The sequence below is a fragment of the Temnothorax curvispinosus genome, unplaced genomic scaffold (genome assembly GCF_003070985.1).
Source record: "Temnothorax curvispinosus isolate PA1 unplaced genomic scaffold, ASM307098v1 QBEX01013461.1, whole genome shotgun sequence".
Lineage (NCBI taxonomy): Eukaryota > Metazoa > Arthropoda > Insecta > Hymenoptera > Formicidae > Temnothorax > Temnothorax curvispinosus.
In genome coordinates this window covers 6,986-30,441 of record NW_020223241.1, presented here as the reverse complement: position 1 = coordinate 30,441, position 23,456 = coordinate 6,986, and the positions used below count along the sequence as shown (strand labels likewise).

Here is a 23,456-nt window from a genome sequence, read left to right as displayed (position 1 = left end):
AATTCTTATATTTTTCTCGCTTTATATGATAAGGGAAAAAGCAGTAATTATTAAATTTTAATAAATAATATAGTCATTAATATGAAATTAGAAATATGCACTCATGAAGAATTAACATCATAATTTACATGTATATACAGTATAATTCTTTTATCTAATCTTTGGATACTTAACGTTAAGGCTTAAATAGAGAATATTCGATGTTAATATTGGCAGTAAGTTCCTAAATGTTACAATATTAACAAAGTAACTTACAATCACAAAATTAAGTATTTAAAAATGTTTTATATGGATCAAATGTACAATATACGATTCAAGTACAATTCTATGATTTAGAACAAATTCGCAATTAAATTCTTTTTCTAGTTTTATGAAATTTTCAGTGATTGTTTAACACTGCAGATTAATTTTAATAGATTTTTGCGTAATGGGCGAAAAAGGTATGTGTACACACGTATATACATATTTGTAAAATATATATGTATATATAAAATTTATTATTATGTACGAATACTTTTTAATCCGCTTTAATATTTGATATTCTTTAAACTAAATATCATGAACTTGTATTTATGATACTTATGGATGTAACTTATGTACAGATAAGTTATATGTGTAACGCGATTTTTCTCACCACACAATAAGCGTTATGTTGCGTGACCATTAAGGCATTAATTATCAATTCAATAAAAGTTTCTCGAGCTAGCACATTTTACATTGGCATTAATTCCCAAACTAATGCACTATGGCAGACACTGGTTCGTCGTTGGATTGGTATCTCCAACGCCACCATGCCACTTTCATCCGATCCCAGATATTCTCCCACGAATCCATCGCAGGTCTCACATCGAGTAACGCGAATGTGTACTTCTCGTTGACTTTCCCACCGTCATAGTAATCAATAATATATCTTACGTCTTTACCACAGCGATCTATGATCCAATCGTGTCGGTCGAATGGCAGTTCATATCTGTAAGTATAATATATTTTGTACAGCACTGTAAAGACTGTGTAGCGACTGTGTAGCTCAAAATTTATAGAATTGGGATTACAATAAAGCAACGTACCCTAACCAATAGCGAATACGCGCACGTGGAGAGTATTTGGACGCTTTTCCACCGAAGCTGCGCAGCTTGGGACTGCCGCACTCTCGCGCGTGAAGGGCCTCCCATTTGAGAACCTCTTGCCACGCCTGTTCGTTATTGGCGTTGTGAATTTTTATTATGTCGTCCATATCTTTCTGGCAGATATCTTCGTTTTTCCATCGCCATCCCTTCCTCAGCATAGCATTCCAGAACATTTGTTGGGAGGGATACACCCAAAATTCTCCTTCGTGCCCGGTTGCTTTAGGTATCGACGAAACCTGTCTGTCGGTCGGCAAAGGAAACGGTTGGTCTGGAGCAGGTTGCTGATTCCCCGGTGGCATCTATAATGGTATCCACAAAGGAGATTAATGCTGTATGATTAAACAAGTATTTATTGACCGATAAAAGAAATCTTCCATTATACGTACCATATTCAATGGATTTATTTCACTCGCGTCCATTTTGTCCATCGGACACTCGCTGGCATAATTTATAGTGTTAAATTGACCCGACTTGTGCATGGGACATTCCGGCGGCGGTTGAGTCTGTTTCTCCTTCGTCCTGTGAGATTCTGGCTTGGTGATTTGTTGAGACAACGGTGCTATCACGTCAGCAGCCGATACCGACGCTGCGGTAAGAGCATTGCCCATGTCTGATTTTCTAACAACAAAAAAAGAAGATATAAAAATCTTCGTAAAAGTGTAGAGAAAAGAACAGTCATGAAGTGCGACATAGTGACTAACGACACAGGAAATAAATAGTTCAGGACAATCAGGACGAAAACATTCAAGTTTCTGTGAAATAACCTCAAAACCGACGAGGATTATGCAACGGCCTAAATTCGCCGATATCAAACGGAACGTCGAGGTGTTCGTAAAAAGAATATATCTACGAAACGTGACGGTATATTCTTCGCGATTTCTGTCGGAATTAGTAAAAGTTTTCAGTGATCTTTCCCTCTTTCGGATCTTACTTGTTACGTCGCGAACACAGCTCCCGACGTTTCGACTCCCTTCTCCATTTCGCACCCACGCTGTGACGCGATTATGTAATTCGTGATAGAAGTAAAATAAGAAATTTCGCGCGAGAAGTACAAATTAAAGAAATACCTGAATTTCTCGAGCTGCTCCGCCTAATACGAACGCGAACGAACGACCTGAAGCACGCTTAATTGACGCCGTATATGAGAATAGCGGACCATGGCCAGCTTCACGGTCAGCAGGTGACTCGTCGTGACGTCACACGCTTTCGATACCTCGAGAATCGCGACCAACCCCGAGACTTCGAGAATCGCAACCAGATTCGGAATTGCGGGCATCATTGCGGCCGGAGTGTCGGAGTCGGGAACGCGTCGCGCGTTGTTCCGCGGATCTTTCGCGATTACATCCCAAAGTGGAGCTCGCGCGCGAAAGATTCACCGTCGGCTGTCTCCTAGGACGTCCGACGTTCGTCGTAGCGGGTTAAATATCTAGCGTTAGCTACGGAAGAGCAGTATAGACTCTCGGTTCGTCGACGTCGCGAGTGGTTGATTAATTTCGAGTTTCGGCGGCCCGCTGCCGTTCGCTCAAAGACGAAATCGGCATTTCTCGTTCTCGCGTCACACTCGCATGCCTCGATTTACTTTACTCATCAAGCGATGAGCGTGCAATCGTTATCACGTACGTATATGTATACCTCGATCGTCGTTCTGCAAAAGCTCTATCGACTGCGCTCTTCGCGATATTCGGGTGCGAAGCGAAACCTAGCATTTTTTTGTGGACGCTTCGCCTACCGGGACGTTACTGGAGAAGGTAGCAGGTTCGTTTTTTGTAATTGAACTTTTTATACTTTTATCTTTTCCTGTTTTTTCCCCGACTTTCTAATTGCATATTAATATCACTTTGAGGGGAAATTTATCCCTAGACAGACTCACTGGGGTAATACGTTACCCCACGCGAAATTCAAATTCGCATCATTTCAGCCTATTTTTTGGTTTTTTGTTTTGTTTTTCGAAATTTTTTTACTGTTTTTTTTTTACTACCGCCAATTGATGACTACTATCGTCTTCCCTATTAAACAACAAACAAAATTATTTATTATAAAGTTTTCTAAGAACATTCTGGAAATATTATACACGCGGTACGAGTTTGGGGTAACGTATTACCCCAGTGAGTCATTCACGTATGAGAAAAATAAGTGAGTCTGTCTAGGGCTATCAGATTTCCTATCCGTTTGTTATTTTTTGCCTAAAAATGTGTTATGCTATCTAAAAGTGTCGAATTTGCAGACGGACCGACGCGGATCTACGGATGGATCGACGCCGACGACGAGCCTGTCGACCGACGATGATGTCTGATTTGCTAGGGACGGTAGTTTGTCGTGTACAAGGTAAGGTGTTAAATATTATAACATTCTAAATTGATGGAATTATGCTCGCTCTCCACGTGAAGAATATCGATGGCGGATTTTGGCACGAGAAAAATAATTGCACCACTAATATATTATTATGCGTAGATACTAATCGTATATTGTCGTTGGTAGTGCAAACGAGCGACAGTTTTGTCAGGTGAACTCCGTGCGATCGTAAGATCGCGCGCGCGACCTGTGCGCAGATATTAAGCCGCAGTTAGGGCGACAGTTTTGTCAAGTGAACTTCGTGCGACCGTAGTGTACTCGCACGATACATTTTTTCGCAAACTGATTGGGCGAATGAATTAATTGAAATGTGCGATATAAATTAGCATCGCAATATAGTAATTGCGATTATTTTCTGTTGTAACTGCGATTGTTGCTTGTTGATTCAAGCAGAATAAATCACTAGGATTGGTTGACTAACTATGTATTATAGTGATTATAAAAATCACTTGTCTAATCATAGTCGAAATTACGATCTTGGTACTATGCAGTAATAAAATAGGTTTGTAGTAGGAAATAAAAAAAGTGCCGAGAATTTTTCTCGTGATGTTTTGTCCAGCGATTGCTCGGCGTAGATGTAGTCCCCCGCGCGTAAATAAATATACGTATGAATACAAAAAAGCATATACAAAACCTCGAAATACCAAAAAGTCCGTAGATATTATGTCCACACATTTTGGCGCTACGAGGTTTTGTACATATACTTTTTTGTATTCACACGTATTTTACATGGGATAGACGCGAAATATCGAGATCTATCCGAAAACGCTACGCACCGATATTGCTAAAAACTATACTAATAGATAATTTAAAGAAAATAATACTTTATATTTGATAAACGAATTATGTTCGTGTGCGTAGGTTGAAGTTCAATTTTTTATGAATATGATAGGAGGAAAAAAAACGCTAGACTATTGTTAAGAAAGGATGAAATAATAAACCAGGCTTTTAATGCTTTTCTTAATTAAAATAATTATAGTGTATATACACTCAGTACGTATACTTCAGGGGCGGGGGGACGCAGGTAATTGAACAATCTTAAATCTGAACACGTTTCGTGCAGGCTTTTGTCGATACGCATGCACAAAATATGTGAGAAATTTAACGATTCGACAATCAAACTTCGCACTACTGTACCAATAATAAAGATAATGAGCATTATTAATAATCGGTTATCTCGATACTTTCTTTTACACGGTGAGGTAAAAGGGGAAAGATGAATGTCGGCGAAACAATCTTTTGCGCTAACATTGTTCAGAATTTCTTAACGTTTGTAATATCAATACATCGATGCTTAATACTGCGCGGATTAAGCATCGTAGAATATATATAAACAATTAGCCTAGAATACTGAACTACGAAATTATATTGTTAATAACGGCGGACGAGCCGTCAAATCTCGATTGAACATATACGCATTTAAGTGGATCAATATCGATCGATGATTCTTTTTTTTTCTGGTCAAAATCGGTATTCAATATTTATATGCTTTCTCTCTCGCGTCTCTTTGCGCGAGTAATCTTAATCGAAGACCGATTTTGACGATGACTGGCCACTAATAAACAATAATTCACAAGGATTAATTCCTCCTATCGATCAGTGATGTAAAAAGTACTTTTACTTTTAGTATCTAGGTATAGATACTTTAAAAGTACACCTAATTTCAGCTAATTAAAAGCTTCATCTTTATAATTTTATTATGTTTGATTATATAAGCTGATTTGAAATGTGATCAAGTGTTTCTTTAAAAGATGTACCTCGAGAATAAATATTCGAAAATAATAAATCTGTCTACGAATACAGTTTCGTTGCAAAAAATATATATATCTAGGTATAAGCATATAGGTATTAAAAAAAATACCTATACCTGAAACTACAAGGAGATATACTTGCTCTTCAATATTTTACATCACTGGTATCGACGAGACTCAAGGGATTCGACGCGATAACGAGGCGAGACTGTTTTTAATTCCTCGCGATTTTCGTGGACTCTTTGTTGCTGGTGACGTGCTCGAGGTCGACCCCGTCGTACTCTAGGCCACCCGTGTTATCGTAGTACGCGTAATCGTAATCGTTCTTCTTGCCCGATTTCGGTCGTGCTGTCGTGCTGCTGCCGCCGCCGCCGCCGCTGCTGCTACTGCTGCTGGGTAATCTTGTCGTCGACGAGAACGGCCTCGCGGATCCGCTGACGTAGGTAATCCCACGCGGCGTCGTCGTCGGTTGAACGGCCCTCTGAGCGTTGGGACTAAAGCTATTCGGGTTATAGGTGGTAGCGATAGAAGGTCGTCTGCAACAAGAGAAAGAACATTGCGATTGATCTCCCAATATCAAGGGCGATCTATAAAATTGTCTTACGAAGATAAAATTCGATCGAGAGTTACAAAAAATCCCCCTCCCTTGTGCATCGATAAAATTATCTTCTTTTCTAGATAATACTTTTCATTTTAAATTAGTAATATTTTGGTATTTATAAACGTCGTTGGCGCGATTTAGGGTTGAACGTGAATTTGAGCGACGTTACAATTTTTTTGGACAGATTTAAATTTGTTGGTTATCACAAAAGGAAGTCGGAAGTTTACCTTGGTACTGGCGTGGTCCTCGGCGACTCGGCGAGATGGTTGATACTCGCGGGACTGAAACCGATTCCTGCGGAAGATCTCGCGAGGTTGTAGCTGCCCGTGCTTGTTTCGATGTAATACGACTTGCCGCTGCTCGCGTTGTCGTAATTGTTATATTGAGTCGCTTTCTTGGGCGTTTTCGTGCTATCGTAGTACTGAGTGGAGGGCTTGACCGCTTGGCTCGTTTTGTCGTAATATTGGCCGTTGTCGTTGTTCCTCAATGCGGTCTGCGCGACAGTGTTGTCCACGTTCACATATTTCTTCGTTGCCGGGCTGTAAGTGGTGGGCGCGTAGCTATTGCTCGCGAAATTGTTGGCGTAATATTTGGCGGTGGTCTGGGGAATGTCCTGACTGGTGGACGTAGCTGGTCTGTACTGGCCATTGTTGTTGTTGTTGTTATTGTTGTTGTAATTATTGTTATAAACGGTAGGCGCGGGCGTGGTAGATTGATATGCAACTGCCGCACTGCTTCCTCGTTGGATGTTGTTGTAGTTCCTCTGTTGGTGATTGGTGTAATCGCTGGTCTGGTAATTAGTACTCGGCTGAACGGTGGTGGATTGCGCGTATTGATAAATCTTTGGACTGTAGGTCGGTTTCAGCGTCGTGGCTTGAACGGAACTGCCAGTGTTCTGTTGATTGTAGTTGTTTGAGTTATAGACGTTGTAGAGGTTCGTGTTGTAGACGCTGTTCGGAGTTGTTCTGGCAGTCGTGCTGGGTGACTGGTGGTTACTGTACGTATCCTGGTACGTCGTGGTAGGTCGATACGTGGACGACGGTACGCTGTATCTTTGCGTATTCTGATTCCTGCTGTTGTAGTTTTCTTGAGGTCGGGCGGTCGTTGACGAAACGTATGTCGTGGATCGTTGATTGTAATTGTTGTAATAATTGCCGTTGTAGGTGTTCTGATGATTGGATACGACTGGCGCCGAGGTGGTGGTCGTTGGCGAATAGTTGTTGCTGCCGTTACCGGTGTACTGTTGCTTCCTGCTGACCTTTCTAACGCCGCTAACCTTCTTCTTGGCGGCCTCTTGATCCTCCTTATACGATTTCTCGTTCTCGTATTCGTCTTCCTTGTTGTTTCTGTTATAGAAATTGCCGCTACTGCTACTTCGCAGTACCTCGCGATTGTTGTAGTTGGACGAGGATACTCGATTCACCGTGTTCGCGGAGGATCGTACCGCGTCGCTGGTCTCGCTGCGTTGAAGATGATCCTGGGGCTCGGCGTCGGAGCTACGCAAGTTGTCGTAGCTCACGGACTCCAGACCGGAACCGATTCTGTATAAATCGAAGTTATCGCTGGCGTAATAGAGGGTCGCGGCCTCGCAATCCACATCGTACCAGTCCGCGCAGGTTTGACTCTCTTGATCGAAAGCGGTGTCGTTGGGACAGAGGAACCTAAGTAAAAGATAATTAATTGATTCTGCGAACTCAGTGATTGGCTCTAAATATCGTAACCTTTAACATTTAATTTGAAATTCCAGCTATGTATTTATTTGAAATGCCATATATTATTTGACATTCGTTAATGCGCGATACACGAATGCCTGCTTACTGTTGGTGATAAAAGACCGAGAAGAATTTATCCTCACTTATCAAGATCGTAATGTAGAGCACTCACTTATAATCCTGAATAGTGCCAGCCACAGAGACACAGACATGGAAGACTTGGCAGTCGGTCTCAGGGTCCGCGTAATAGCTGCCGACAATCTTGTTGCGACAGGAGAACGAGGTTTCCGGCATGTATTGCTGAGAATACCTCGGTGGTGGTCGTTGCAGACCTAATACGCAACTCCATAATATTCCCACTGAAATACACGGCAAAATCCCGAGTTTTACGATATTCTGCGATACTCTCATGTATAATCGATATCGAAATATATTATGTAAAAAATTTATCAAGTAAAAAATGATGGCGGAAAATTATAATTTATTTAAAAAAAATCGAGAAAACTAGAAAAACGACAAAAACGATAATAATTTATTACAAATATCTATTTACATTTATTAATATTTTATTATTTATATTTCCAAATATTTCTTAATATAATCGAATGCATATTATAAATTGAGAATAACCGAATACATTAACAAGATACATTCTCGTATCAATATGCGATCCGCGATTTTTTCATTTTATTTTAAATGTTACATGCTCATAAAATCTGCCATAAAAAAATTCTTTGCTATTATACAATTTTTCAAATTCTCGATCTCATCGTTGATATTCGTATTGCAAACGCACGACAGCTTAAACGTTCAAACAGCGAGCGCGTCTTTTCGCGCGAATTACGAAGATAAATAGCGATAGTTTCAATGGATATCGATACACCTTTCTATTTGGGGATATCAGCGTCTATAATAGAAGATATATATAACCGTAACCGCATGCACGGAGATTGCTTCGATCGAAAGTATTACTGATTTCTACGAACGCAGTTTTGAATCAGAAATCACTTAAGTTATCATATTGAATAAAATTCTTTGAAATCAACTATTTAAATATTTGACGATACGGTAAATCGCAAGCTTCATTAAAAGCTTTTAATTCCGTGACGATTTCCATATTCCACTTCGACGGTTGAACTCCACTCTGTATTAATTGCACGTACCCGAGATTAGGACGAGATACCGTCTCGTCGACTCCATATTTATTTTTTCTTCGGGCTCCCTGGATGTTTCTTCTCTCCGGATTCACTCGGCTTCTCGGACTTTTGGTTCGCACTCCTACGCGTTACCTGCGCGATCAGACTCGCGGACGCGACTGCAGCAGCGTGGAGAACGTTCGCGCCCGAGAAGAGAAGAGGCCCGACGGCGGGCGCGCGCGGAGAAGATGCCTTCTGGGAGGATGGGGCTCCGCCGGGTTGAGCTATGGGACGACGGGGGTAGGGATCCGGGGCCCCATCGCGTTAACGGAGAAGAGAACGGTGCGCGCCGGGGTCCGATGCGGGACGTAACGTCTCTCTCGTTACGTCACTTACGGCAACCGGGCTCGTTCGCCGAGCAGCCAACGGCGGCGACGATGGCACGTATTATACGTGGGTATAATGCACATACCGCGCGCGGACTCCCGTGTAACTTACACGTTTTACTACCACGCAGGTAGGCGGCTCAGGTGCCGGAGAAACCGCGGCGCGGGAAAGCGAGGGAGACATTATCATCTCCCGAAGAGACCTCTCCCGCGCGCGCGCGCGGGATGCATAATAACGCGTAGGTGCCCGCGCTCATTGTGTCGCCTGTTCACGCGCGGAAGAACTTGCCCAGCGAAAAAACTGCAGTTCTGTAGCTCGAGATTCTGCTTCCCTTCGGAAGATCGTCAAGGATAGGCATAGAAGGCGGATCGCCGGCAAGCGTTGCGCGACAATCATTAAATTCAACGTCGATTCTTATTTATGACTACTTGGAAATATCGTTAGAAGAGATACACGAGGTAGCATATATAGAGATAATCGTTCGTGACACCGTTTTAACGACATCGATTTTTTTTTCCCCGCGTTTAATCGCTTTCGTAGATGATGAGTCTTGTATCGCACTATAGATAGAAGAAAGTTTTACATCGCATTGAATCGTGTGTGGAGGGTGTGGCGATAGACAACGTCATCGCGTGCGCCTTCAACAGAGATAAAAGAAAGAAGCCGATGTGCCCGTCAGCGACAATTATTCTAATGGATCTTTAAAGTAGATATATTTTGTGTGAAAGGATATTCGCATTGCGCCACTATGGATACATAGTTTCTCTCTTTCTATCTACGACACACTTTTATTCACACGGTTATTTGTTGTTAGAACTTAAACTCACTTTAGACAAGCTATATATTTCAATATATATTTTATATGTGTTATATTCTGATTTTTTAATGCTTTTTGCATTACACAGCATAAAATTATAAATAGAATTCGATTCTGAATTAAAGATCATCTGTAAAAAGGGCTTCCAAGAAATAAATCTTAAAGTTGATACTTTCTTCATAGATATGTTTTTTTAGAAGAACAAATTAAATGGTTATTAATTTATGTCTTTTAATCTTTTCAATATTGATCTGTGTGTGAGAATTAAAATCTTATTTTACAATGCATCATTTCCAAGCACAAATGTTCAATAAAACTAAATGGTTAATTTAATTTTATGATAGAAGATCTTTCCTCTTGCTTCTTCTTGTTTTTATGTTCTTACAAGTCTCGTAAAATGACGAACATGGATATTTTGCCTCTGCATATCTTCCGTTTTTTTTCTTTTCACGCTTTTAAATCGTCGATAGGACGTTTCTCGAACGTCTCCGTCTGTTAGCGTAAGTTCGGCGTGACCGGTCGTTTGGTGGCCTTTGCCAGCGCGAGATCGCGACTCATTGCACTCGTTGGAGGGTGCATCGAAGGAGTGCTCGGTTGCATTCCAGCAGTAATCCGAGGAATTACGGCGGACGGAACAGCGAGCACCTTGTCGTTAGAACGCTCGAATCGCCGCGCGTCCACGAGCGGCCTCGAGATGGCCGTTCTGTTATTCGGGACTGCATTCTAAGGATGCTAGATACTTGAAATAGCTGAGCGAAATTTGCCGGATAATTGCACGAAAATTGCACGTACTAAGAGAATTCTTCAGCGGCATTTAGATACCTTTGTCGAAACTCGGGATCCGCGTATCTCGGAACTTCAAAGTTAAACTTTCTCACAGGTTTCTCTGATATTAGGTACATAATCCCGGGCGGTTAGCAACTAATTAAAACGGACGGTCTCGCGCGCGAGTAGAAATCGTTTTGCGTTCAAAGAGGAGGTTTCGTTGCAGGTGGAAATTGTAGCAGTCGATCCTTCGATGCGATAGGGTCACTTCCGCAGTTTGAAGCTAAGGTAGATACGCGCGCGGCGTAGAACGTGCAAAGGACTTGTCTACGAGCAAAAGAATCACGTGGCCCGATTCACTTGCCGCCGTCGCACGAAGATCGAGGTCGTACCTCGACAATTGAAATTTCGCAATTTAGCCTGTCTTGCATCCTGCAGCGCGCCGTCGCGCAAGTGCAATGCGTTGAGAGAGAGAGAGAGAGAGAGAGAAGCAAAAAAAATCTACGATAGCTTTAGAATTTAAATCTAAAGAATATTGCGCACAATCGTCCTTGTTCTCGCTGGACTTGTGACCCATGAAATTAACGTCTTTTTGCATCTCGTGAAAGATGTCTATTTTTCGAACCTTTATTTCAATATATCCAATATCAAGGCGTTTTAGTAAACAAATTTGCGTAAACATAATATTTCAATCTTTTTAATCGCTGTGATATTTATCTTGATTTATATACTTATACGAAACAGTGGTTTAATTATTTTCAGCTGTATGGATAAACTGACTTTAAATTTACGTCTTTCGTCATTAACGTTCCTCGAAAACGCTAAAATACGCGTGACGAGCAAGTTTATTGGAATGTTTTGTGAATGTATCCTATAGAATTTTTATCATAGATCAAACGCGTTTAATTCTGTATCTCGTCGACTTATGCGATATCTGTTAGCCATCAGAGGCTCGTTTCGACACCGACGTACATACACGTGCCTCGTAACGATGGGGTAATTAACGAATCGAGTATTATATTTTTCAATGACCGTCCGTTCGTCCGTTTCTATTACGCGCGCCACGATGAGACTCTACGCCGCGAGGAATCTTCTCAGCCTTGGAGGGCGAAAGTTGTCTTCGGTTCGTTCGTAGATGGAACGATATTTGCACCTACAAAGGCGATTCTCGGCGTCGTACGATAGTGGGCGTATAAGAACTCTTATTCGGTGATTCTAGCCGCTTGCTTGCTGTGCGAGCGATCGTGAGCGACAGATTTCGCGTTCGATAAAAACAAATGATAGGGAAGGATTCTTTGGAATCACAGGTGACGATAATAACGGTAATGTCTGAACGTCTTCAATTACGGTTTATCATCTCGTGAATCATTTCTTACTTCATTTCACATTATACGTCGCATTAAGAAGCAACTTATGAGAACTTAATTAAAGCGGACTTTCAAAAACTGGCGGAGTTCCAAAAATCGAGAAAGTTGATCGCGATGAGCGAGATATTAAAAAATTTCACATTTAAAATACCGGAATTGAAATTTGCCTTGAGAAAATGTAAATCTTAATATCTCATCGAGATAGTCTTGTTATATATCATTTAAGAAAAAAAGTTTTTGAATAAATTATTATAATTTATCGAATCCTCTTTAACATTTATTGAATCTTTGCATAATGAGATGCACTCACTAATTCCTCGTTTTATCGTAAACACACATTCCGGTTTGAGAGAAATCCATTTCAAAAATTTTGCCGTTTATTCTAGAAATAATCGCGCACGTATTGGACATTAGTCTAAAGTTTTATGAGATTTAATTATTAAATTTCCAACTCGAAATTTTACATTAATTTACCCGAGCATATGCGGAATCTCCGGGACGCTTCGTTCTCCCGGCAAGTATAGTAACCCGCAAGAAGCTGCGCTACCGTGATATTTGCTTCCCCAAGTAATCTTACACGTAGGAGTCATTAGTCTCGCCACTAAGGAACATAAATTGTTCCTCATTAAATACATGTAGAATAATTCCCCGAGTCCGTGGCAATTAGGAAAACGAACTGAATGGACGCACCCTTATCGTCCTCACTTGCGCGATCTTCTTGCGAGTTTCCGTTGGTAATTATTAAAAACTTCGCGTCTCTCATTCTCTCTCTCTCTCTCTTTCTTAACTTTTAACTACCATTTAAAGGCCAAACTTGCCGATATTGAATCATTGGTGAATTTCAAAGAGCATGACAAATCCTGCGGCAGACCGCCGGCATGCTCACGGAGAAAGCGCGGAAGGTCAAAGGTTTCAGTGAACCATTTTTCTCGTAGTGCCATCGTTGGCCTGGTACTTTCGCGAAGTACGGATGCGCAGCATCCTTGATTATAATCGATATCCTTAGAAAGTCAATTATTTTATTTTATTGTATCTTATATCCGTTCGTTTTAAAGTTGTAGAATTGTTCAAAGCGTAATGCGCTCATGTACATTTCGAATAACATTGCTTTTACCCAATCAAAATAATCTTCTTCCCGAGGAAACGTTATCTCTTTAAACAACTGCTGGTCCATTAGTCTGCGACGGCTTGTGCCGTCGAAAAATTCTACTCAACACAGGCATTTTTCAGACACGATTGTTGCGATTCTCGATACCTTTCTCCTCTAAAAATACATACGTTGCGCAAACAGACACGCGTTTCCGTTCGCGGCTCGACTCTATAACTCTCGCGTTTCAAGATTGTCGACCGACTCTCCGAACAAGGTATCCGCGCCGCAAGGTTTCTTAAGCGGATGCAAAAAAGGTGCTAAGCGTATGCGGGTACATCTGACTTCCGTCAGGCGCACACGTCCGTGCATGCGATCCGGTGCGCATCTTCCGCGCGGGTTAGCCTTGAGATACGGCCAATAACGAACCAAGTTCCCCGTTTTTCCAAACTGTTGGCCGTCCCCCTCCCTTCCCCCCCTGTCACGCACTTCGATTCCAGATAGTGAAAGTGTCGAGATTTTTGTCAGGAACGTCCTCCACCTCTGCATATAATACACGTGCGTTCCACGAACGCATTTGCCGAGGATATCCCCCGTGAAGTTTACACACCTTCAGACGGAGAATGATTTGCGCGTTTGACGAGAGAAGAACGGAAAAGTGTAACAACGAGATTGATCAGTATAGAAGATTCGAACGAAAAGCGATTGTTAGATTAACTTTTAAATAAAATTAAAATTAATTACGCAATATGAATTTCTAAATTTGCTTTTCAATAATGACAATAATTATTATATTCATATATAAATTAGGATGGGGCTAGAGCATTAGGAAACATATAACTATCCTTCTATATTCTATGTTTCAAATGCCATTTTTTTCGAAAGGGCTTACGAAATATTGAAAGAGTGGAATTTCTAATAATAAATACATAAAATAAATTACTACATGTGGCATACCGTGATAACGGTGTGCGAAGCTACAGTCGAACAAATCGATCCTTTACGATCCATCTCGACCTGTGACACCTGTTACGTAATACATGTTTGTGTATGCAGCATCTTGATCCGAGAGAAAGTGAATGGATTTTAATTTAATAATTGATGTTAATATTATAATTACGTAATATTAAAAATATTTATTGCGTATGTATATTATACATTGATTAAGAACTAAATTAATTTTTTCCACTTTATTTTGATCTTTTTTGGCAAGGTTTCCTTCGAAATCATCCAACTCTAGCTTGTTCTAATTTATCGTGACCTATTGCGTAACTTTGTTTTCGCGATATCTCTGCACGCTTTCATGCATGGCATCATTTTCTCGTTCTGCACAAGACGTGCGAGATTAATAAATACGAATTTTCCAAATGCCATTCTTCAGCATTTGTTTTTGACGCCTTTAGCGCACAATGACCACCGGATTAGCCGGCTAGCAAGTAATTTAGCCTCGCGGCGACGGTACGAAGAGAGAGAGGGTGTCTGCTCATCCTCTACCACGTGAGAAAGTGAAAGCAAAGGCCGTATGCCTCTGAAGACGAGATGAGGCACCGAGACCCGATCGTCCCGGTATTCGATCGTCCTGAAAATCACTCTCCTTCACAGCGATTCTCTTCGACGGCCTTCTCACACTGATCGCTTCTTCTCAATACACTAACCGGTGCACGTGCATCTTCCGTCGAATCCAAATTTTACTTTGTTCATGTATTTCAGTCTTACAATAGAATCCAAAAATTCAATTTCATAATAAAATTAAAAATTCTATGTATTTCTTCTATATCGCAAAAAGAGATTTTACTGAATTTGGCGAAAATTATTAAAATAATATATTCTATTGGTTTGAATGCATACATAGCATACATATACAGATAATCTTCTTTCTGATGACAGCAGACCATATAGGATATCTCGAAAATTCATTAGACACTCTTCTCGCTCATTAATGTGATTGTCATCATGATGACATGACAATCCCCTATTACAACTCTCTCTCTCTCTTTATTAGCAAAGACATATCTGACAATATTATCAATAAAAATCATTCAAAATTTGTACAATGCTACTGCATTAACGTCGATTAACAAATAATGTCCATATTATCATCGAACATTATATAATGTTTATCCTACTTTTCATGTTTATGTGATTAAATATTAATTAACAAGTCGCAAGATAAGGTATTATTAATACTTATTTATATCGGTTCCATATGTTGTTGCGAAAGTAGGATGGTGTCCCGTTTCTCGTTTATAATTGTGCGCAAGAACGTCGCTCGACAAGTGAACCGGAAAGAGGCAGCAATTAAAGCGATTAGTCAGCGATTGATAGTTGAATCGGTTACAATTACTTTCTCAGTCTTATTGTTAAATCATGGCCTCAATTTCAGTCTTAAATTCTTAGATGTACATTGTAGACATTAAATATACATTGTAGACTCAAATTAAACACACACTCACAACGCATTGCTTAAGGGACTGCACATTACAATATATATGTCAGGCATGTTCAAGATTTTGCGCAAACGTCGTTAAAACGGTGGATATGTCATTATGATACGGGAGATAATGACATATATTTTACATGAGATGACATCTTTCTTAATCCAAGTTTTTTAAATAATAGATATAATTTATAGATAGATGACATTACGCGCGCAAAATTAAAAGATTTGCGATCTCGATCGCGAATTATTTTGTATTTCTCCGTTGCGATCGAGAAATGGTGATTTTCGTATTGCTGCTAATTAATTTAAATAATCTATCTCTCTCCGAGAGCATAGTGCACCAGTTGTTCCCGTGGGCGTAATTAACGTATTTGTGGCGAATTAAGCAGGCACTCGAGATCTTAATTACACGTACACGTACGGCGAAGGGGCTGCCCGCGATTATTGTGACATACTGTGCATACTCCGGCGCAACTCCGTGCGAAAAAGAAAATTATCCACTCATCACTGCGATACGCGCCTCTCACTTATATAACGTAGAATCCCGTTTGATAGTTCTGAAGTGACGACCATATACCTCGTTTCCTACTCGCGCTCCTTTCCAACGTCTATATAAATTCCTGCATGCATATTTTTCATACGGTTGATTTTTGCGGCTGAGCGTTTTGTCATTAACAACCATTAATAATCATACTAATAATAAATATTTTATATTAATCCGTTGGAAAGGCCATCTGCACAATTTAAGTCTGGGAAGAGGATGCACAGCGGAATAGTTTGCTCTTCGCGTTACAGAGAATACGCATTAATTTTGCATACGTAACGCGCAATATGATGCATCCGGAAAGGAAATTCTATTCGAACATCATACCGTGAATCATCACTTTTCCTTTGTCAATGCGCCTCTCTACGATAAAATTAACTCTCTCGTGTGGAAACGCGGGCATTCATCTTTCACATAATCTGCTCACTCAACGTAGATTTAGGCTAACTTCTCTGAGACTCTTCTTATAAAACCGAAGGTAAATAAAAAGGAAAATCGAAAGTAAGTAAAAGATCTCGAATAAAAAGAGCCTGTAAAATGAAAATCGACGAGATCGTCAGCTATATGTCGTAATGCAATATGATTCATCTTCAATATAAATCTTTCTTTTTTCTCGAGTTGCGAAATTTCTTTCAATCTGTTTGCAATCGAAGTAATTAAATTATCATTAGCTTGCATTTGGTTTAATCAGCAAAATTCGGTATTTCCTTTTTTAGCACAGGAAACAAATAATTTTTATTCCCCGAAGCTACTGTAAATCGAAGACGATTTATAATCGTAGGTCATGCCGATGCTACACATGAACCCTAGAGAAGACGGCATAACTTTCACTCACGACAGTGTCGCGGGCCTCATGCCCCGGGCACATTGGATACGAGCACATCGACACGACGATCCTCATCCTTACAGGCGCGGGCGCGCACACACAATCGCGCCGGAATGTTGCATAAACGCACGCGCGTGAAGCCGCGGTTCTTACGTGCGTGATACGCGAGCCCGCGCTCGTGAAACGTGGAAGTGCCGACCGATTATACAAGCGATTCCCACATATGCGAGCTATCTCTCCGAAAAGTTCAAGTCAAACGAGATCGAAGTGATCCTTCTCGTTGACTTTTGGAAAATTTAATCGAAAAAAAAAGAAAAGGAAAACAGAAAAGGAGACGAGGGAGAGGAATTAACATATAAGAAAAAACATGATAACATAAAATATGTAAGAACGTGAAAGGATTAAAAATTTGGAGGGGGAGCTCACCGTTCGCAATAAATATAATTTTTTTCGTACTCGTTTTTGTAGTTGCAAGTTTAATTAGGTAAGTCGAGGAAGGAAAGAGGAAGGAGAGAGATTCTCTTGTAGCGTAATTGCAAGGAAATGCAGCTGCGCGCGTACTCATTAACGGGAAAATGGCGTAAGCGTGCCCTTTTTAATTATTCACGTCTCACGTAAAATCCCATGCGCGCATTTGCGCACATACCTACACAGATGCACGCGCGCGATGCATCCCGGGTAAATCGTATCGCTTCTCCTCCGGCACGTACGTTCGCATGAATGCGAACGGGTCTTGCGAAAATCCGTCTTGCACAATTGCTCCCGATCGGACTGTTTCATCTGTTTAAGAGAATCGCTCGTCTTCGATTTCCCTTCGCGGAGGCAGACGCAGCGTCGCGGTCGTTCCGCTCAGCCATGAAGATCGACTCTATTCGCCTCTAATCGATTAAGCTTAAAGACCACAATAATCACGCGGATATATATCATTAAATCGTATAGCGCTTATTACTATGGTCTTGTAACATAAATCGAAAGGGGATTTCTCGAGTTTGCTAAAAGTCACCTCGATCTTAAAGTATATTAAATATATTTTCTAAATAATCGGAGAATAATTTTTTAGATTTAATATAGATATATATATGTAATAATATAGCATTTTTATTTCCGTAAGCTGAACAAAACGTCTATCCCCGAAAGCTGCGCAAAAGAACGAATTTTTCCGCTTTCGTAAAAGCTATTATAACGTCATTCGTGGGAATCAGTCCAGTCTGTGAACGTTACTAAACCCTACGGTCGATTTCTTCACTTCGCGATAATTTCGTTCGCTTAGACTTAGGAGAAGGTGACTTAGCTCGTTCCATTATTTGATACGAAACCGATTTCCCTACTGTAACATTGCAACATTTTGTTTGCAGGGAAAAATTATCTCTTTAAAGATTTTCACAGCGCGTTCGGCTCGTCTCAAAGTTTGTTCAGTTTGAAAATCGTAAAATATATAGAAGTACCATGTATCGCGCGAAGCAATATTGAATATAATCGTTGAAAAATCGACGAAGCAGATAGATGTTAAACACACACAACGTTCTTTGATTTTATACTTTTAGTAGTTTTAGTAGCCACCATAATGGGACAATGATGTGCATAAAGGCTTCTTTCAGTAATTTCGTAATCGCTAGACTCATGTTACGAATGTGTCGTTACTATCTTTGAATCTAGTACAAGGATATCTTGCCCAGTGAAATGAATCCTGTGGTTTTATTTTTAAGGAATCGTATTATTTTTTTTTACGCATTTTTATTCTATATTTTTATTACATATTTGCGACAAATGTAATTTCATCATTAATAATAAACATATATATTTTGTCTCGTTTGATATGAGGATTTCGGAATGACATACATTGTGTATTTAATAGCTAATATGAATTTTCGCAAAAGATTTATAGTAACTGCAGCAATCGCTGTGCAGCAATTAATTGATTAAATTATTTTTTGATCATAACTAATCTGAAATTTCATAACTCTCAGGGATAAATAACTTCGCTTCTCTCACACATTTTCGCTTCTTACATACGATTAGAAATTACCGTTATGCATTAAATCTTTCCTGCTAAATTTCTATTGTACGTGACACATTGTAGGCGTTTACACGCACGTTTTCCTCGTTTATTAGCACCGATAACGGAATAGCGAATGGCATCAGATATCTTGTTACTTAACTTTTCGCATTCCTCGCTTTACATAATGAATATCTGTATAACGTGTTTGTGTTACATTTCAAAAGTTTGGCTATTAATTTTCTCTTCTGGACCTATCCCTGTTACCACTCGATGAAAGCCATCTCTAATCGCAGGAGAGAATATCACAAGCGTGTAGTGTCTTTTCATTTTTGCCGGCGCCTTTCGGAGGTGCGACGACACGAAAAATTTACATAGAATCTGCATGATAGGACTTTCTCCTGCGGGTTATCTGTAAGAAACATCTTTAGGTGCGTTACATCGTGCGTACGCCTCTTATGTGCGTCTTGGCATAAACATGTCTTAATGGGGGCCATCTTTTTAATCATATTCCGTCCCTCTCTCACTGTGGTACCCTGACCCACAACTTGACACATTTACGTTCGAAGCTGGCTTTCGCAATTTCCATAAATAAAAAATATATATAATACATCTTTTATTAAAAACGACGAATATTACATGTTTCATATCTATTCCTGTCTTTTATTACATGAAGTATAAAGTTTCTTATTAAAATCCAATTTATTTTATTATTCTCATTTTTGTGCTCGAGATTGCGCTTCGGGTGTCGATACTTTCGATTTCCAAGGTGCCGATGCAGGAAGCATCGAACTATTGGGAAGAAAGTTTTAATTAATTATACAAGGGTTAATTGGTACTGGAAGAAGCATACGGTTGCCTATTTTTAGAAGGCAAACTTCTCAAAGGTGCTTCTCGTGGGAGGCTGTACTGAGTCTCACAGTAGGGAACAATCATTTTATTATGTCGTTATCTATACGTACCCTCTCTCGACTCCCGGCTAATTGTTAGCAACTCAACTCAGTTAGTTTAGTTCAACATTTCTCGATCTTTTTTTTTCTTTGGTATCATTTCCGTGCCTCGCATTATAATCACTGGTTGAAAGAAAGGCGTGTGAATAAGGCTCGTTCAAAAATTTATGCATTTATAAAACGTTCCATTTTTATCCTCTATAAAAAGTGCCGTGATTATCTACGTTGAAAATTATTATTATTATAGTCTAATGTACTGGCATAACTGTGTCATTGTACAAGGTATTTTCTTCTTTTTATTCACACGCGAAAGAATCTACCTGAGCCCTGACGATCCGGAAGTGACAAAGATTGCGCAAAAACAAGAGCCGGCGAAGATATACGATCGGACTACCGTAAACGTGTTATGTTATGATTGTTTATTTGGCTACCATGGCATTACTGCATTTTTCCTTGCAACGGTGATGTAATGCAAACACTTGTACCGTTACACTCAAGCTGCGTGCATTCATCTTACGTTGTCTTTCGAAGTTGTTCTTTTTAATGCCGTAATTGTATATTTATGGCATTCGATAACACGTAATCTTCCGTGTTATGCCATTCTATTTAATTAATGACACTACATTGTCTGAATTTGTGCGATAAAAAGAGCTTATATTATAGAAGAAATCTATCATTTTCTTATTGGAATAAAATTACTCGTCGTACGCCAAACGTCACGATTACAACTCAAGTCACGTCTTTATTTGCGACCTATTAACTCATTCGTCGTATCATTTTCTCGGCGAAAATTTGCATGTACAGCGTAAAGTTCACTTTGCGCGCGTAATAAAAATTTTAATTCTCCCACAATCGCACGGGCTATGAATTACTTCCATAATTATTATTCTCGTACGGTGTTAGCGATAAATTATGCACCGTTATCGAGCCTGTGTAATAGAAACATATAATTACGAGCGGACAACGCGCGTATAAAATCTATTATAAATATTAGTTCTATTAACAGATGACAATTTTATTCTCGGCTTCACTATCTATTTTAGTAGCGACAATGACCATAATACTTCGTAGTATTACGCTCTCGAGATTAAATTATTAATAAGCCATTTACAGATCCGCATTCAAACACAGTGATTTACTTTAATCGAGCATAAATAAAGTCTCGATGATCCTCAACAGCGCTCGCGTACTGCGTCGTAAACCGATTAGAAAGGGTAAAAAAAACTCACCTACCTTCGCGATTTTGTTTCATTCACATCGTCCGGATGAACGCCGTGGTCCTTGAGTGCATAACCTTTGGATGAAGTCACTAAGCATCTCGTTCCCCATCCTGCAGACCATTTAAATGCCATGCGAGTAATCGCATCGCTTCGTGATATATTCATTGATATACGATACTACCATCTCGCGCGAAGCCAACATCTACATTCTACACATTATTAGGAGACGTGCAATTAAACGCGCAATTAACGTGACGATTTTTGTTATAAAAAAAAATCGTATTTCGCGAGAAAAATCGTAAACGTAGAATGGGTAAATAAAAATTAACGAATTAAGTAACGAAAACTTTTGAGATACATGGACCTGTGTTTTTACATTACTGCTATTTCTATTATTTACATAGTGTTTAGAATACGTTCCGTCAGTAAAAGCAATATATTGTTGCGAGCCCTATGAAACAAACGCAATTTCCGGTATCGACGAACTTTTGAAATCCTTCATGAAGGTAGATATCGCTTTTCGCATATCCCATTGAGCTAACGTCAGATAAGTCTTGGACCATTCCTTATTCATCGTGGTGATCTGCCGCATTCTGGTAATCAACACCGATCTCTCACTCTGACTGAAGCAAACCGGCTCGATTTCGTGTAAAGCATATTTAACTACTATTTTATCGGGTGTTATGTTTTCAGGTGCTGCGAATATGTGATACTGATCGTTTAAAATGTGATATTCGTTGTCGAGGGAGGCCACCAAGACGAATGTTCTGGAGAATGATAGTATGTTTGTGCCGGAACTTAGTTTCTTGAACAATCCACTGACACTGAACACTATGCATTTGTCGTTGTCGTACATGATGTCGTATGTGAAGGAACTACTGTCGTGGTAGGACCGGGGCAATTTGCCGAAAGCTGCCAGAATGTCCTCTTGGCCGTAGTAGAGGCTCGCATTTTTCTTATCTTTTTTGACTTTCCTCTTTAGATTTCTATTTAACGTGTATTGGTTGAGGCCAGTCACTTGCGCGATGTTATGGGGTATGGCGAAGCTCATGGAATAAAACGCGTCCTTGTGATAGAGCCCTCGTAGACCCGTTCGGTCGAGCTGATCGTACAAAGAAAAGAAGTGAGAAATAAATTTATGTGCGAAATCCTGAGTCTTGTCGTCCGGAAAATAGTCCCTGTATATCATCGGCATGTTTTCCGCAATGTACACGCCGTCTAACTCTTGCAGGTACGGGCAATATTTCTTTGCAGACTCTACGTATTGCTTCGCAGTCGAATAATTTTCGCAAAGAGGATTATCGTCGAGCCAGAGTCTGACGATCTCCAGATTTTTTAGGGGGGCTAACGCGCTCATGTTTAACAGATTGTTGTGCCTCAGGTCCAGGTACTTGATGGATTTTAAACCCGAATTCTCTATCGCCGATATGTTGAACAATTCATTGTGCTGCAAATTCAGACGCTCGAAGGTGGCTATCGCGGTTTTGGCCAGCTTTAAAACGTGATTGGAAGTTCTGAGCTGTGACAGCCGACAATAGACGTTCTTCTCTATATCCGGATCTGTGTGGAAACTCTCCAGGTTTAATGTCTTCTCGTTCGGATCGTATCTCTTGGTTAGCGCAGTCAACAGGAGTGGTTGTATATGAACCTGCAGCTCGTGGATCGAAGAGAATCCTAAGGTTACCACGAGAACGAGACCGTCGCCCTTATCATTTCTGACGATCATATTCAGCTTGCACAGCATTTCCAACGCGGGGCCGCAATTTCTCGCTACAAAATAGGCGTCTTCTCCACAAACCTGATACTTCACCGGTATCAAATCGGCCGGCTCGATCGCTCTCAAAATAGCTTTCAAGACTGTATCCTTGTCGAATCGACCGCCGTTATTGACTTTGATTTTGTGCCATAGATCCGAGCGATACATCAGTCCTCTCTCGTGAGGCAGTTTTGCGCCCATAACTATTCTTATAGCGATTGCCTCATCCAGTATCATAGGAACAACTGGTGCAGTCGGCACCTTTACGTTTGCCTGCTGCATCATTTGCTGCATCGCCTCGTATTATATTCGCCTGTCTCGACTTCCTTAAGAAGCCTCCAATTGTTCCTTCTCTTATTTAATTCTTCTTGATTATTTTTTAATTAACTATACTTTCTCTCTGTTTCGACAACTTTTTCAATGTTTACATATCTTCGAGGTTATGTCCCCCTGGAAAGATTATTACGAATAAATCTATTGACACGGCTATCGTCACACATCTTAATTGAGAAAATATTCAGACGTTATAAGATAATTATACATTATTAATACAGAAAATACAAAAAACGTTGAAAATACCTACGAGACTTTTATCTTTCTTGCCGATATCGCTTCTTTTTTT

The 23,456-nt window shown here is 40.1% G+C and overlaps 3 protein-coding genes across 5 annotated transcripts; all 3 read right to left on the bottom strand.

Annotated features, from left to right (window-relative positions):
- Positions 1-735: 735 nt before the first annotated feature.
- On the bottom strand, positions 736-2,321 carry LOC112463600 (cytochrome c-type heme lyase). 2 transcript variants are annotated; one of them, XM_025030066.1, is made up of 4 exons: positions 2,195-2,321; positions 1,514-1,745; positions 1,068-1,426; positions 736-970 (listed from the first exon to the last, which is right to left on the bottom strand). In XM_025030066.1, exons 2-4 carry the CDS (start codon positions 1,733-1,735, stop codon positions 736-738), a joined length of 816 nt encoding a protein of 271 aa, XP_024885834.1. In that variant the 5' UTR covers positions 1,736-1,745; positions 2,195-2,321. The 2 variants fall into 2 exon arrangements, with proteins under 2 accessions (XP_024885834.1, XP_024885835.1); XM_025030067.1 differs by lacking the exon at positions 2,195-2,321 and adding an exon at positions 2,059-2,093.
- Positions 2,322-4,425: 2,104 nt separating this feature from the next.
- Positions 4,426-8,883, bottom strand: LOC112463606 (homeobox protein 2-like). The gene is made up of 4 exons (XM_025030080.1): positions 8,707-8,883; positions 7,716-7,902; positions 6,059-7,492; positions 4,426-5,766 (listed from the first exon to the last, which is right to left on the bottom strand). Exons 1-4 carry the CDS (start codon positions 8,741-8,743, stop codon positions 5,445-5,447), a joined length of 1,980 nt encoding a protein of 659 aa, XP_024885848.1. The 5' UTR covers positions 8,744-8,883; the 3' UTR covers positions 4,426-5,444.
- A 10,196-nt stretch (positions 8,884-19,079) lies between these two features.
- On the bottom strand, positions 19,080-23,456 carry LOC112463608 (nuclear RNA export factor 1-like). Of its 2 annotated transcripts, none has more exons than XM_025030084.1 (2): positions 23,414-23,456; positions 19,080-23,284 (listed from the first exon to the last, which is right to left on the bottom strand). In XM_025030084.1, exon 2 carries the CDS (start codon positions 23,126-23,128, stop codon positions 21,530-21,532), a length of 1,599 nt encoding a protein of 532 aa, XP_024885852.1. In that variant the 5' UTR covers positions 23,129-23,284; positions 23,414-23,456; the 3' UTR covers positions 19,080-21,529. The 2 variants fall into 2 exon arrangements, with proteins under 2 accessions (XP_024885852.1, XP_024885851.1); XM_025030083.1 differs by having other exon boundaries at positions 23,418-23,456.